This window comes from Coccidioides immitis, assembly GCF_000149335.2.
Source record: "Coccidioides immitis RS genomic scaffold supercont3.3, whole genome shotgun sequence".
NCBI lineage: Eukaryota > Fungi > Ascomycota > Eurotiomycetes > Onygenales > Onygenaceae > Coccidioides > Coccidioides immitis.
In genome coordinates, this window is record NW_004504308.1 from 1,448,813 (window position 1) to 1,465,516 (window position 16,704).

Below are 16,704 nucleotides of genomic sequence, written 5' to 3' on the forward strand. Positions count from 1 at the left end.
CTTTCATCTGCATAAGTAACTTATTATAAGTTACTCCTTGTCTTATTATGTTGCAGAACATCATCTCCACTAATAAATGAGAGAACCTCTCTTCAAACTATGAATCAGATTCTGGAATGGAAGTGACTATTTCCCTCTTGTTATTGAAGATATAAAAGGGGGAAAGACAAGATTTAATTATTCTAACTACCAAGTAAGTCACACACTTCTAGTGTGCCAAGCCATGCTAAAGCACATTCTAGAAAGATCCACTGATATTTTTGCTTATTCAATCTCTCAACTCAGCTTAGATTTATGAGAGAAATGGAGTCACTTTTACTCTTTATGGTCATTGATCTAGCTTAAGTGGAAAAATGCAGTTGCAGAAAAGGTCCTTAGAGTACCAAAAAGATGGGCCAAGACCAAGATAAGGCAGAAGAATATGGAAATCAACACAAGAGAAAGAGAAATGTGTTTAAAGAGATCATTATTGATACTGCTCAATAAAATCTAGAGATAGAGCTTTAATAAGAAGAAAATATTAGCAATACTTTTAGCTCTAAAGAGATCAAAAAGATGGTAAAAGCAAATAATCTCTTTCTTATTATTGAAAGGGATGGAGACTGTCTAGCAGATAAACTTGAAACTGCTGGAAACTTCTTTAAATCTCTTAACTTTACTTCACCAACAAAGACTGGAGAAGAAAGATAGATATTAAACTGTCTACAGCTGAGAATATAACATGCATGCAGATGTCATGAAGAAGAATTCCCCTAACCAGAAATACTGTACTTTGATTCATACATTTTACAGACTACAGATTCAAATCAAAGTAACAAGCCAAGAGAATTAAAGAATGGTATCAGCTACTGTTTCTGAATACTCTTCAGATGACAACATGGCAAGTAGTCTATTTCCAAACTTGGGATAATGAAATTATGCCAAAGGTATTCTTTTTCTGATGATTAAATAGTACAATGGCATTCTGTATAAAAGAATGTATTCACTCTCAGGCAGAGATGATTCTCTCAAGTAGCTATTACAAAATACAATATCTGACTGTCACAACTTTGGCATCCAGCACTTCAAAAAAACAACTTGGCAACAGAGAGAGTCTCACTTTGTTAGATTTACAGGAGAAAAACATGGAAAAAGTACTACACAAACTTTCAGAGATCAGAGATCAAATCAAAACACTTCAGAAACAGAACACAATGCTTGAGGAGAAAAGTATAATGCTTGAGGAGCAAAATATGGCACTTGAAAAGAAAACAGCAGCTCTTCAGAATAAAGTAAGAAGTATACTTGACTGTATAAAGAGCAACTACTGTTCTGATTAGCTTTCAATCTTAATAGAGATTCATATCAGAATACACCATGGGGTTTTGGAGAATAAGATGAATTTTCAACTGGCCAGAAATTCACAAAGACAGAAACCACAAGTATTCAAAATAAGATTACATACAGTGGTGATATCATCAGCAATATCATGAGACAATCCAATATGCCAAAGAGCAGAAGTTGCCATATGTCACTGAGTATAAGAAGGTTTTCAACAGGCCTATACAATATTATTCAACAAAGCCTTGGCCCAAACCCTCTTATATTTCCAAGAAATCATTCAAGTATTTGACATCTTGACCTCAGTTAGCAAACTCCACAGTTGAAAGGATGAAGCAAAACAAAAATGCTGATGGAAGCTTAAAAAGCATGCTGCTAAGATTATTAATGCAGCATTGAACATCAAGAAAGACCAGCTACAAGCACATTTTGGAAAAGGAGAGGATTTGCAAGTGACTTTTAATGAGATGGTTAGATAGTTTATGACTGGAAGATAGATGTCTTGAGATTGGTTCTGGTGAAATTGTGTTGAGCAGACTATAAAGAAAAATAAGACTTGATGGTATTTTAATCTAACTCTACTTGTACTAGTGTAAGTAACTTATATTGATGCATTCTTGACTTTTTTCAGAACAAGAAACCCAAGTGCAGTATTGCTTTCTCTATATCAATTAACAATCTTTTCATGATTATTGGGTGCATATCTAGCTGTAAACAGCTGATCTTGCTTAACTTTACTCACAGATGGCACAAGTATTTCCTTTAAAAGTGTTGTCTGGATGAATAATTATATCTGTTAGATGAAGCAGAGTGCTTTCTATTAACCATGCTGACAGTTATCTTTAAAATCTCAAGAAGATGCTTAAGTTAAGCTACATGTATATGGGGTATCTATATGAGATATGTCTGAGGGTGTCTAAAAGTTGGGTGTATGGACCTACAGTTAGACCCATAGAGTGTAGTATGATGACATGGAAACTTTTCTACTGCATATATTTGATTTTCTTCATGTTGCAACAATAATTCTGGTTTTCTAAAATACTGTGGACCATGCTCATATGCCTCTCCACAATCTTCAAACCATGTGGTTACACAGTAGTGCTGAGAGATGTGAATTGTTTGAGCTTGCTTTTCTCCTACAGCTGGAAATCAAGATTAATTATTCTAATATCTGTCTGCATCTTGCTCTTAATTAACTCTCTTACACCATCACAGATACAATCATTAGTCAAGACTAGATCTGTTAGTCTTCACCAGCTTAAACAGTAAAGAGAAATACCAGTAACAAGCAGTCAGTTCTTAGACTGCAAAAACTGGCAAGTCACTACTCTTTTAGTATTTATGAAGTTCAGTAACTTCCAGATACAGTTATGTTCCCCCTGCAGTTTTCTCTTTTTTCTCTGTAAGTAGACCAGATAAAGAGCAATTTGTAGAATCTAACAGAGATGAAATAGGTTTTACTGTTGGAGTAGAAGATAAGAAACTTATATAGTCATCTTGATCTTGTTTCAACAGCTCATTTATCAAGTCACATATTCAGTCTAATTGAGCTGTCAAGATTTATATTAGTGAATTCTTTGTCAAGATTAAACTGTTTCTACTCCTTTCATGCACCTTCCAGGCTAAAAAAATCTTGTGGCCAGGGACCTTCCATCATTTATAGTAATCTAAGAACTTCTTGATATATGAAATATGGGTGATAATTCCAACACCAGTGCAAATTATCAGTACACAGTTATAGTCTTGTATTCTCAGTGGCCTGCTGTAAGGCCCTTCAATCCACATCTGCACTATATTGCTGTACATGTGTTCATGCAATTTTAATATGAATTCTGCTCTTCTTCAGGCCAGCAGCATAATCTGAATAACCTTATCATCACTTTCTGCCTTCTGTCAAGCTATTATAAAGAGATAAAAGGACTAGTTGCTTCTGCAATGCATTTAGATATAGATATACTGTCCTGCTTGCAACTGAAATAGCTTCTTAGAATGAATGATAATTCTTGAGATGGAGTCTTTCATGATTACTTGAGTATCAGCTTGCCTCAAATAAAAACAGAAGCAAAAAATTGTGCTAGCCAGCAGAACTAATAAACTGATAAGTATTAAGAATCTTGAGAATAACCTCTGAAGCTAAAGATGATAGAAAAGCATAGCTACTGTCATCAAAACAGAGAGGTAGTGCACTTTAATATATACTTTAAAGATTCATGCACAGAGTATGCTCACCAGAACAGTGCAATCTAGAAACAAGATGCTCTAGAGAAAATATTAGCCAGAAAATACTCTAAATCAACAAGAAGATATACCACAAAACCATAAAATTAAATTAAATCTTTGAGCCTAAAGTTTTGCTGATACAAAACCACTAATATATGGGTGAGTGTCTGGAGAGAAGCCAACAGGCCAATACTGCTGTACATCTGTTGATATAGGTGAAGCAAGAGCTCCAGAAAATCTGCAGCAAAACTCAATCATCCAGTGAAGAGTAGAGAAATCATATTCACCATGGAAAGATGGCTGGCTTGGGAACCTATCTCCACAATTGATTTGACCCTAACAAAGTTGCATGTGAGGGAGACAGACCAGTAGGAAACCTGCAAAAAGAGCCCATATCATGTGATGGGAGGCAAGATGTGGGATTAATAAACAGCATTGAGATATACAAAAAGCTTGAGACACACATATGTCAGACACTCTCTAGAGAGAGTGATAAGTTAAAGAACAAGAAGCCCAAACATGCAGTCATCTAGAATCAAGATATAGAGAAGTATAAAATCCATTGTGGCCACTACTTTTGGCTGAATGCATATAGAACAGACACTTATTATATATTGTTTTCAGCTAAATTAAAAAGAAAACTTTCTGGTAATGCTTCTCTTCTGTCCAATTCATATTGATACTAAATATGAATACTATATATGGATTGGACAGAGGAGAAGCATTATCAACATTCAGCAGCTAGATCACTCTATAATTAGCACCAGAAAGTAATTTATAAAGTTCTCTTCTACCACAGACTTATTGTTTCAAAGCAGATTTGATTCTTCTCTTCCCAGAAAATAACTCATTGTCTCAAATCCAGAAAAGAAGAAAAGAAAAGCAAAGAACCATGACACCTGCTCAAGACAAACAAGATACAGTTGAATTCAAAATAAAGCAAAGAAGAACAGTATTTTAAAAATTTCACTCACTCTGCTGGAATTTTCAGCTCAAAGAATTGGTCATTATCTCTAATTGTGACAGAAAGGTTTATTGCTTCAAAAATAATAAAAATTTTTCAAGTAAAGATCTTGTAGGTGGCCACTGAATTACATCAAAAAAACTCTGCTGACTCAATCAGACAGCTCAACTGCCACTAATTACCAAAAATTATGATGATTTCATGGCAATACCAGATGGAGGCAACACAGAAAGAAGATAAAAATCAGCAACAAGATTAAATGCTGCTGCAAGTGAAAGAGTGGAAAAAGCAAGTGATTTCTGGCCTTCTGTATTCTAAACACTTCATCCAACACTAGATAACTAATAATTTGGCTTCTGGGTCAGCTGGCCACTCAAAGTCAAGTTCTAATGTATTCTGATTATTTCAACTACTCTCCCTCAAGACATATTTAGTGAAATTGTTCAAAATCTCAGCTACTCTTCCCACAAAGTTGGCAAGATCCTTCTTAGATCCAGCTAAAATGGCTTTCTCACTCTGCAGTGTGTTCCAGAGATTCTGTAAGAGATAGACAGCCACTCTACCCTCATTATTTAGTCTGAGAAAACAATAATCTTTATCTGCAAGCAAGCTTACAGTACAATAAAATCTTTTCCAATTATCATCTGTGAATCTTGCAATCTGATATTTCTTCCAGTTATAGAGGGCCAGAGAATCATTCTTAACTAGCATTCTTGCTATACTCAACAGTGACATGTCACCATCAAGTAGTTGAAATAGATAGAGCTTTGTTTCTCAGTCACTGTAAATGGAGCTTCCTGGGTTGTTATCAACTCTTACCAGGCTATAATCTTGCAGCTGGGGCAACAGAGGCACTGATAATGGTGGAGGATCTTGTTCTTCAACTCCACTGCCTACCAGATATAGCAGCAAAGCACTAAAGAATGACACAAAGATATCTCTCTGGAAAGCTAAAGATATGAGACATGAGGCCATAATAGGATGATAGTTATACATCACATCAAGATACATATACTCTCTGTCTTTCAGATAATGTGTATCTAATAAACAGTTCCAGCAGGCAGTTTTTTCAATAGCTTTCAAGTCTGTTGTGAATACAGAAGATCCAGCATGATACTGCAGTTGCACAATCACTGGGAATTGCTCAGCAAACTGGCTTGCTAGATTATCAAGCAGGTGCTGATTGATTTCATATAACTCTGGTGGGTGTGAGCATCTTATGAACACATGGGCAAGGTTCTCTAATGGATTGCCAGATTACAGGTTTCTAATCTCAGTGGTATCAAAACCAAGTTCAAAGACTAGCATAGCCAGCTGATACCAGTATTCCTCACTGCACTCTTTAATGATAGGCTTTCCTTTCTCAGAAGCTTGACAGGGGGCAACATGAGTCATGAGAGGAAAATCACACATAACAGTAAGCACCAGCTGTACATATTCAAGTATTCTGCTGGTGGCCTGTATTTCATGATATACTACTATTTCAGACTTTCTTGTTTAAATACAAATCTCCTTTAGTATCTGATTCACTCCAGTATAGAATCTGAAGAATGCCTTCTGCAACAAGCTGGGTAGTTTGAACAGAAGAAGATATTATAATACTTTCATACAGAGCTTGAGATAGAGTGTATCTTACAGGAATGTTTTAAAGAACAAGATACATTCATTGGTTGCAAGAAGCTGTTCAAGAATGATCCAGCAGTCTTCATCATGATAAATCATCAAGAAAATCCATTCTTTCTGCATCAGTTCTGGAATCTTTCCAGCATTCCAGATGGCATGTCTTGGAGCAAGAGTCTGAAAATGAAAGACAGTATTATAATCTAACAGAGGGAAGAGCTCTTCTTGATCTTCAAAGATTAACAACTAACTGTCAAACATATGTTGAAGATAGTGAACATACACCTGTGTTCTTTAGTCAGAGTATTTACAGCTTATCATTCTTCTTATGACTTATCTCATCACATTTTGAGTACAACCACCAGTGGAATGCCTCAAGCTCAATACCAGGTCAAAGGCCAACAAAAGACAAAAGCCTATTAAACTCTCTGGTTATCCAGCCATGCTTCCACTGGAAATTATCAATATCATCTCAGATATTTTTAGAGAATCTGCACTTTTATTATGCTGTCTCTTCTATCTCTCTGTTCATTTCATGATAACAAAGCTGGTGGTAGATATCATCATGGCAAAAACATAGCTCATGGGAATATGCTTTACAGATTGCAGCTTTGATTAAAGAAGACAGGCCTGGTTTCAGGAACATCTTTCTTTTAGTGTTAATCTTGCATGAAGCTGAGTATGATAGCTTATCACTGCTGTAAAGCTCCACTACTCACCATTGATCTGTTAGCCAGAGGACTTTCTTGACCACTAGCAGCTAATACTGACCATACAGTACCATCAGAGTTGCATTATTCAGAAGTATAAGCTTACATAGCTTCTTATCATGCAGAAGATCTCTCTGCTACAGACTAGAGAGTTCAAGACTACAGATCAATACAGCTCTATTTACCAGAGCAGGTATATAATTCTCAGAATGAAGCTGATAGCATTTGCTCTTGAAAACATTGGCAAGATGGAAAATGTGACAAGTATTGATTATTCACACACAAGATGTGTTTTCTTTAAACTCAAGACAGTTAATTCTAATTTTTGCTTTTCTCAAATAATACTCTGCTCTATTCAGGAAATCCTATGTATTAACATTTATGTAATTCATAATATGCAAGAGACCATTAATTCAGATGCCTTGTCAAAGAGGAATATTATCTTTTTCTTATTGAAATCACTTGATATTTTCAGTATCTAACAATCAATAAATCTGCAGAAATGCAGAAACATCTTATATATATATACATACATATATATATGTTTGTTCATGGCTGCAAGTGTCAACACACATCTATCTTAATTATGTATAGACAGAGCTGAAGTAAATTATTAAGAAAGAGTCTCTACTATCATTATGTCTTCTTGCAAGCATTAAGAATGAATTCATATGGTTCAAGACAATTACTCTGTTTTAGAGAATATAGGCTGCATGTGTCATCTGGTAAAGGAACTGCCTCAGGTATTACAGCAACATCTACAGCTGATACATTTTCTGAATAGAGATATAAAAGATGCTGCTATTCAACAGCTATTTCTCCAGCAACACCAGAAACAAAAAGACTTTTCAAAGAAAATTGTGCTGCAGTTGGATGACTCTACTGCTAGCAAGAATAGTTCTCTTATGTTTGTAGAGAGTAACTCTTTCTCTGCCACAAGCTGCATAACTAATCAGAACTTCTGCCATGAGAGCAAATTATATTCTTGCTCATGGTCTGCAACCAATCACAATTTATCTGATATTATACATGCAAGGCTGCTTTTTCTTTTCTGTAATGTGATCTGCATATTTGTTAATGATTTCCCCAGTCTAGGTGTAGCAATCATCTGGATAGAATCTTGAGCTGAGATTGACAGTGCATTGACCCTGCCACCTGCCATCCATTCAATAGTTATGATTATTACCTCTGAGACAAGTGGGCCAACAGCAGACATTCTTCCAGACAGTATATATATTAATATATTCTTCTTCTCTCTGAATGTGGTTCATTTCAACATCAACCAATAATCCTCAGTTCATTAGCTGAAAGAGGAGATTCTTTGCCAGACTGCATTGACACATATTATACACCAGCAATATCACTATTTGTTTTCAGTGCTGCATCTGACTGAATTATTTCAAGATGCAATAACACATACTTCTAACAGTACTATTAATCTATTTGATTTTGCATTAGCAGCTTGGAAACAGCTTGAAACTTAACAGGACAAAGTGAATCATCTTTTCATTTTTTTAAAGCTCACAATAGATAACAGACTATCTTATAATGTCATATCTTCTGTTGTTGCCTCAAGTATACTCATGGATGCATATTCAGAGAAGATGCATTCTAAGATGATTCCAGATAACTTTCCAAGAACTCAGTTCACTTTAATCTGTAATATAGACTTTGATCCCCAAGTTATTTTTAATTCATTTTATCAGCCAAGATGCATAAAAGCATTCATTCAGTTATCTAATAGTACAGATTATACAGGCTTCCAGTATAATGATATTCAATACTGCCTGAAAAAGTTCTTTTTCAAACTAAAGACTGGAAAGTGATCTGCTGCACAAATTTATGCTGATAATCTAGACTTTCTCAAGAAAAACCTGAAGTTCTTCACATCAAACCAGACCTGCTTGATCTGTCTTCTTTAAGTACTAGAGCACATACTCCAATGTGAACACTTAATCTGTAATGTTTGTGTTCAGATCTTTAATCATCCAGTTGCTGGTCATGAAGACTATTTTAATATTAGAACTTGCATGCTCTGTAGTGGCTTGGGTCTGAATCTGATCAACTTTAAATTAAAGATAGCTGGAGTAAGAATAATTATGATTGCTGGAGGAGGCTGCAGAGACATTGTATTATTAGAGACATTGAAGTTACTACAGGCTCTTCTTGATAACTGTCTTTTAAATGAGATGTTTGACTTGGCAGTTGGAACTAGGTTAAGTATACTTCTCTGACTATCATCTACAGTTGATGACCTCTTGCTAATTTTGATATAGAAGAGCTGATTATTCTGGGGATATTTGTGTTAAAATAAAGTATTAAGTACTGCTCTACAGCATTTAAAGATCTTTTCAAGCAATGTTTTTGCCAGTCCAATGATTCTCTCTGGCACTACACAAGATCTATCATGCAATGGCTTTTATTTGATGTCATGTATGATGAGAAAGTCTTAGAGAATTGCTTGCAACAAGTATTTGGTGCAGTTTGGCAGCTGTTTGAACACATACATAATACTATTTCAAGCACTAGAGTTGCTGTATTAATAATGAAAAATGGAAACATTCTGGCATTAATAGCAAACTACAATAGCTCCTTCTTCTATAAAAGAGGCCAAGGTGCATCTGAATCCACAATAGTTTACTACTTGACTTTCTAATTCAAGTTTGATGCAGGCTACACATTGGTTCAAGCAAAACATACTGATGATAAGCCATTTCTATAAGAAGCATGAGTTTTCATCTGTCTTGTATGTGATCAACTTCCACTGACTCTATATTAATAAAGAGGATGCATGACATCTGCAGCTCCAGTGTACAATGACTGCTCTTTTGTTAAGATGTTAGACTAATAGTTGACTAGTTATTTCAAGCCACTACTTACTGCCAGAGGAACCTTTACTGATGGAGAACTCTGGGTTCCAAACCCATCTGATGTAGTGCTCCAGAAAGCAACAGAAATATGGCCAGACAATATTAGTGCCAATATGATTCTTGTTCTTGGAATACACAAGAAGAACTAACAATATGGCCTGCAAGAGAACTTCATTACACAGCTCTGGAGATTCTTCATGAGTTATCTAGATGGAGTCAAAGCTTCAAGAAAGACTGAGTCAAACATCTTTTAAGTCAACTTTTCTGTTCCTGAACTGTCTAGACTGGATGACTAGCATAGCTTATTCTTTCTTCACCACTCTGTTCATCTTCAGCCTTATTTCAAGCAAGAGCTTGTTGAGATAACAATTAAGTTACTGGCCTCTAGTCTCTTTTTTGTGCTTGATGTGCACTCACAGTTCAAGAAAGAACAGTATTGCTGCTATAGCTTCATCAGATGTCAAACAGACTATTGTGCATTTATCAAGACTCTTAGCAAGCTAAATCTCTTGAATATTGAGTTTGTTACAGCCTGTAAGATGTTGACTAAGTGTGGTTTGGACAGTGATATCTGCAAGACCTGCTATCATTATTATAAAAGCATTAGCTTTTGTGTTTGACATTCAAGTGAAACAATCAGCTTATCACTACAAATAGCCAAAAATACATACCATAATCTGAGTGGGTTTCCTCAGAACATGAAGTGGTTTGTCCAGTAACAAGATCTTGATACTCACTTTGATACTTACAGTGCTTCTAGTACTCTCAAGTGCAGTACATGTGACCAGTATCTCTATAAAATTTATCTCAAGCAGAAATCAAATAAGTTGCCAAAAACAATAAGAAAGCACATGTGAATTAGTTGACTTTCTTAAGGATATCAGTTCTATATTTTTAGGGGGCAGGTAGAGCTATTTTTTCAATAAATAGACTATATATCTTGAGAAAGAAATTTTGTGGTTTAATTTAAGCAGTCTCTGAAACTCCAGAAAAGTTCCCAAGTAAACAAGAGTGAATACTAGTATAATAAAAGTCCTAGACAGGTAAGTGGTGGAGAAGCCTGGAGAATAGTAAACTGAAAAAGTAGGAACACACAGAGTAATTAGCTCTGTGATCACACAGCTACACACCAGCAAGATTGGCCTCTGTGCATACCTGCACCCCTACCCATGAATGTGAATGCGGGTACAGGCCACAGACCATACAGCACATTCTTCTGGAGTGCCAAAACTGGGCAGAAGAACAACACTGAATGTGTGCAGGCTATGAATAAATAAATAAATAAACAAAGGTAGAACTAGCAATGCAAATGATGCTAGATGTCCAGGCAGGGGATATTTCCTCAGTAAATGTGTCATCTTCACTGACAACCAAGCCACCATTCAAGCAATCCAGAACCCCAAGCACACATCAGGCCAGTATATTCTTGTTGAGAGCTTTGAGAATCTGGGTGGGAAGTGCAGTTCTGATGGATTCCAGCCCAATCCTAACCTAGAGTCAACAGCTGAACAATCCCCTGAACCAAACTCATTGCAAACATTGATGATGACCATGAAACCCACTGTCTGACAAAGAATGAAGCAAGAGTGGCAGATAGCTTGGGAAAATGAGAAATATGGAAGATCCCTCTTTCAACTCAGGGCTTGACTCAGAAAAGCAATCTTCAACACACATAAAGCAATACATAGAGCCATCAGCTCAGTGATCACCCAGATGCGTACAGGCAAGATTGGCCTCCGCGCGTATCTCCATTACAGCAAGAGAGTAGGCTGGTATTCGGGACCGGGATGGGATCCCATTTCCCATTGAATCTGGTCCTGGTCCCAAATTTAGAAACAGCTGGGATCCCAAATATGAAATCTTAGTCCCATGTCCCATCCCACTCAAGAGCTTGAGATCCTGTTCCTATCCCTATTCCAGAAATTATTTCCCGGTCCCATTCTCAAATAGAAAATTATGTCCCATATCCCATCCCAGCAGAGATGGTAGACTCCCATTTCCCATCCTGGCCAGGTCCATAGTGGGACTGGAATGGGACCAGGATTCCTGGTCCCATCATGTCAAATTCATAGGGAAGAGTCAAACTGATCAAATTTTGTGTGGACTGTTACCAAATTTTGTTACTTTTTTGATGGGCAATGTACAATCATCTTTTCCAGCATTTAGAAAGAGAGAAGGACAAGATCCAACAGTTAACAACAAGAGAGAACATTCAAGAAGCTATCAAAGCTGCCAACTTGAAATTCTAGAAATATTATAGTGATACTGAGCATCTAAAGAGTGAGCTGCTAGCTGTAGCTGCTGCCCTCCATCCATCATACTGCATGAGAGCATATGATTCAGAGGATTGGACCAGTAATGAGTATGAAACATACTGACAATATATTTTGAGGTTTTACAAAAAGCATTATGAGAAATATGAACAGCCAAGAGAAGTAATACTTGATGTGAATGATATACATTTGTTATAAGTATTATTCTGATTTCTTCTCTGCTAACTTCTCTAGAATATTGAGCAAATGATTTTTGAGAGACCCCATTAAAGATGAGCAAATTTCCAAAATGAAATGGAGTGATATTTAAATGACAAGAATTTGATATCATCTTGAGCTTCAATTCTGGAACAGTGGAGGATGCTAGAGTCTGATTTTTCAACTGTTGCTTGAATGGCAAGAGACATTCTGGCTATATCTTTAATAGAGGTTGGGGTAGAACAGGTTTTCAATATTGCTTGAAATACATGTCATTATTAATAATTGCAGCTCCATGCATCTACAATCAAGAAGATCATGCTGCTTAAACATAAAGATAAGATGCATATGCTAGATAAAGCACTCATATTACATGAGAAGTTGGTCAAGAAAGTCATTCAAGATAATCAAGATGATCAAGATACTCCAGAGATTGTACAGAAAGAAATTGCAAGCCTGCTAAATTCACTACTCAATCCAGATGAGGAACAGAAAATATGTCAATGTTATCAATAGATAGATTCAAGTAGCTAATAGCTTGCAATATGATCTAATTATGCAAAGAGCATTATCAAATTTTGGTACTTTTCTGAAGTTGAATAAATTGATAAAATTATGTTAGGACTGTTACCAAATTTTGTTACTTTTTGACAACATAAATAAGACTGAGATTCCTGGTCTCATTCTACACTTTACTGGTCCTGTCTCATATATAATATTGAAATTCTGGTCCTATCTCATTTTGTCATGTCAGGTCCCGGGCCTGTCCTACTAGCTAGATTTTGATTCTGGTCCCAATCTCATCCCAATTCCAGTTCCCATGGAACTGTCCCAATATGCTGTTAAACAACCTGGTCCTATCTCATTAAGCTGAGCTTCAACCTGATCCTGTCCTTGGGATGGGAATTGGGATGGAAATCTGGAACTGGGACAGGAAATCCCGGAACCAGATACCACTCTACAAGAGAGCCAACACTGACAAGTGCTAATGCGGCTACGGAATGCTGACCGTCCAGCATATCCTTCTGGAATGCTGTGATTGGCTGAAGAGCAGCAACAAATGTGGGCAGGCAAGACTCCAATACAACTAGCATGAGTGTATAACCAGTAGATTGAAGAAGAAGGAGGAGGGCCAGGAAGGGCCTGACAAGGCAGAGACACAGAACAGATAGAAAGGCTATGAATAGAAGAAGCTCAGAGGAAGGAAGCATTCTGCAAGAGTAACCAGCACAACTGGACAACTCTCGCAGGAATCAAAAAGGGGGGGGGGGGCTATGCATTTCTGCATTTCTGCATTTCTGCATTTCTGCATTTCCGCATATCTGCATATCTGCATTATAGCTAGGGCAATATAAAACCCCTCCCACTCCTCATGGAAATAACCAACATAAGCATGGAAAAAATTAAGATCCCCTCATTGCTGGATGGAGTGCCACATAAAACATCAAGATGCTCACCTCAGAAGAAGAATTTCACATCCTCATATGTTACCAACAGAGATGGAACTGGATTTCAGCAGCACCCTCCAATTGAGACAGCAGCAACTCCAGAAGAAAAGCCAATTTAGGAGACTTCAACTCAAACCATTACTCCAGCTGCTACCTCTGGAACTCAGGAAGCATCCTCTAGTGTTCCAGCATCACCTACTGAGAAACATTCTATCAGAGAAGAAAACACTGAATCTTCCAATATAGTTTGTGTGTTATCTAGTACATTCCAGCAAGATGATCAAGTGCACACAGAAGAAACTTTCAGCACACTCCAGAAGAATAAAGAGAAACATTCTCTCAAAAAAGATGTTTTTAAATATCCTAATTTAGATTACTCACCACCTACTACACTCTGGCAAGATAATCAGGTACATGCAGGGGAAAGCTCTGGTACACTCTGACAGAATAAGAGAAAACATTCTCTTAAAGAAGAAGTCATTGAATATTCTAATCACAAGCAGCTCTCAAGTAGAATACCCTTCACAGAACAAGAGTTCATGGACTCTATAAAGGCCATTAAAAAAATCTATAAGTTGAGATCTCAGAAGAGTCTGCAAGTAATGCAGGCACTTTTCATCTGGAAGTCAGATGGGCATCCAGGTATAACTAACACAGTTGCTGGCCTAATTCTTAAAATCAGAGATCACTCTGACAGAATAAAACATGATGTTAAGAGCATTGCAGTGTGGCACAGCCTCCAGAAGAATATACTGGATTATAATATTATTCTTGAACAGCTTGAAGCACCAGAACAATGAAATTACTCTATTGATTATTTTCAGAAGATCACCAGTCTCACAATGTCTGATGATTCAAGATACTTCTTCTCAGCAAATAGTTTCAAGAAAGCTCATGAAGCTTCTCAGAATATCTGCACTATTAATCTCAGAGTTGATAGTGGACATTTACAGCTTCATTGCAATGTTGTTGCATGGGTCCAATCTTCTGCAGCTAAGTGTCAGGTGTTCATCATTTATGAATATCAGGGAATAAAAACAGCACTATTGAAGCCAAGCCAACAGCATTCTTTCAACAGATATCATCTCCCCCAAATGAGATATCATGACAGACTGATGCCAGAAAGGGAAATCTGGCTGGCAAATCAGGTATTACTTAATGGAATCCAACTTGTGGCTAAAGATATTAATGAAGAAAGATACTGTATAAAGATAAAGTATCTCAACAGTCAAGTCAGTTATGAGCTATTGACAAAACTATACATGCTATTTCATCAGAGCCCAGCAATCATCAACCAACTGATTTAAGAGCAATATCTGAGACAAAAGCAAAGATTTCTCAAGACACTTGAGACTGATGAGACTGTCAATAAAAATCTAGAAAGCCTCTTCAACTCTTTCTGCTCACAAAATCATGTTGATACTGTGTCATCACAACAGCACCTCAAATTCAAGCCATTTTATCTCCAGAGATTGGCAGTTACACAACATCCTGACAGAAAGGCCAGCAAATTTCTCAACAGAAAACAGTCAAGCTCACAGCAAGCCATAATGGCTAGACCAAAGTCCAGTCAGAAGAAAGATTCAAAGCTACATGAACAGTTTCAGTCAGTAGAGAACATTTTTTCACTGAGGGAAGAGAGTCTAGTTAAGCCAGCCAAGAAAGATCTAGCAAGCCTGAGCCCAGACCAACACCAGTCAGCCAGAGATAATCAGCAGCAAGTTGCTGATAGCAAGACTTCTTCTTCAAGACATAGTCCAGCTATTGTTGAAACACCATCTCACTCAAGATCAGAATGGAGCTTTATGAACTTCTTCTCAGCCAAGAAAGAGCAATGAGTTGGTTATTTTTACTAGTTTTCTCACTAATATAGTGTCTTCTGTTTTTCTGTTTGCAGGCCATCTGATAGGGAGAGAAAGCTAGAAGACAGTTTGAGCTGGTTAATACACAAGGCTTTTGAATTGGAGGTTTTGCGCACAATACTGTAGTACCATCAGATAATCTGTTTGTTCTAGCTATTAGTAAATTTAACATTGAATGCAGCTTCTTAGAGACTGGTCAGGAAGAGGCTTTCACATCCATTGGGTCCATTGTTGGCAATAACAGCAGTGGAAGTTGGTGTATAACATTAAAGATACAGGTATCCATCTGATTAACCTTCTGATCACAACAGTATGTGGTGCAATAGGATAAAACTGCATTCAATGGCAAATTGAACTTATAACTGTCACACTATGAAGACCTGTTGATCTGATAAGGTTAAGACTCTTGATTTTCTATCTAAAAAAGCAATGAAAATCAGCTCCTTATACTTATGTTCAGTTATAGGCAGCAGAGATAATCTGCAGGTAGTAGCTGTGCTGTCTTGTGCTAGTCTTGATCACATTGTGTGAATCTGTTGACAATACCTGACCTTGACAATACTTGAAGAAACCTACACTTGGAGAACAGTTTTCAAATAGACAAGCACATAAGATTTGTCTGCATATAGTCAAAGGCATCCAGATACCCATCAAGACCAATGCGGTGCATACCACCAGGATGTGAAATATGGAATGAGAGTCCCATAGGTTGAACTTGCCAGGATATTAACTTTTGGGAAACCTGGTCTTCAGAACCCTATGTATTAGGGTCAATCTCTCTCTTATGTGCTGAGTTAAAAGACTTACTGCATAAAACAACGTTCCAGATAGCAGGCAGCCTGCTTTTGCCAGAGTGAAGGGAAAAGCTTTTTCTCATCATCTGCAACATGCCAAACACATTGAGTCCATAGATCAAGGGTGCAACACCAGACAAGCCAGTCACCACAAACAGCAATGCTTGGAAGAGGTGATACTTTTGGCCCTGAAACTTGGAATGCATTGTCATGAAGATGGTCAACGCCCCAAAAACTCCAATCTATCAACCAAGAAAAGAAGAGTGTTAGACTCAAGCACAAGGTCTGAGAAAAGGAAAAACTGAAATTGTGCACATAAGACATTAACTAGCCATAGACCAGTTGTCAAGACACTAGTCTCTATGTAGTTAGTCTCCAGCTTAGCAGCTCGGACCTTTTTTGATCTGATGCAGAGTTTTCATCTT

The 16,704-nt window shown here is 37.1% G+C and overlaps 2 protein-coding genes across 2 annotated transcripts; both read left to right on the plus strand.

The window, feature by feature from the left end:
- Positions 1 to 956: 956 nt before the first annotated feature.
- Positions 957 to 1,920, plus strand: CIMG_08387 (uncharacterized protein; the record flags this gene model as incomplete). Its single annotated transcript, XM_001241223.2, has 4 exons — positions 957 to 1,271; positions 1,462 to 1,527; positions 1,680 to 1,790; positions 1,912 to 1,920. 4 exons carry the CDS (start codon positions 957 to 959, stop codon positions 1,918 to 1,920), a joined length of 501 nt encoding a protein of 166 aa, XP_001241224.2.
- A 12,545-nt stretch (positions 1,921 to 14,465) lies between these two features.
- Positions 14,466 to 15,461, plus strand: CIMG_08385 (uncharacterized protein; the record flags this gene model as incomplete). Its single annotated transcript, XM_001241221.1, has 3 exons — positions 14,466 to 14,855; positions 14,952 to 15,229; positions 15,380 to 15,461. 3 exons carry the CDS (start codon positions 14,466 to 14,468, stop codon positions 15,459 to 15,461), a joined length of 750 nt encoding a protein of 249 aa, XP_001241222.1.
- Positions 15,462 to 16,704: the final 1,243 nt, after the last annotated feature.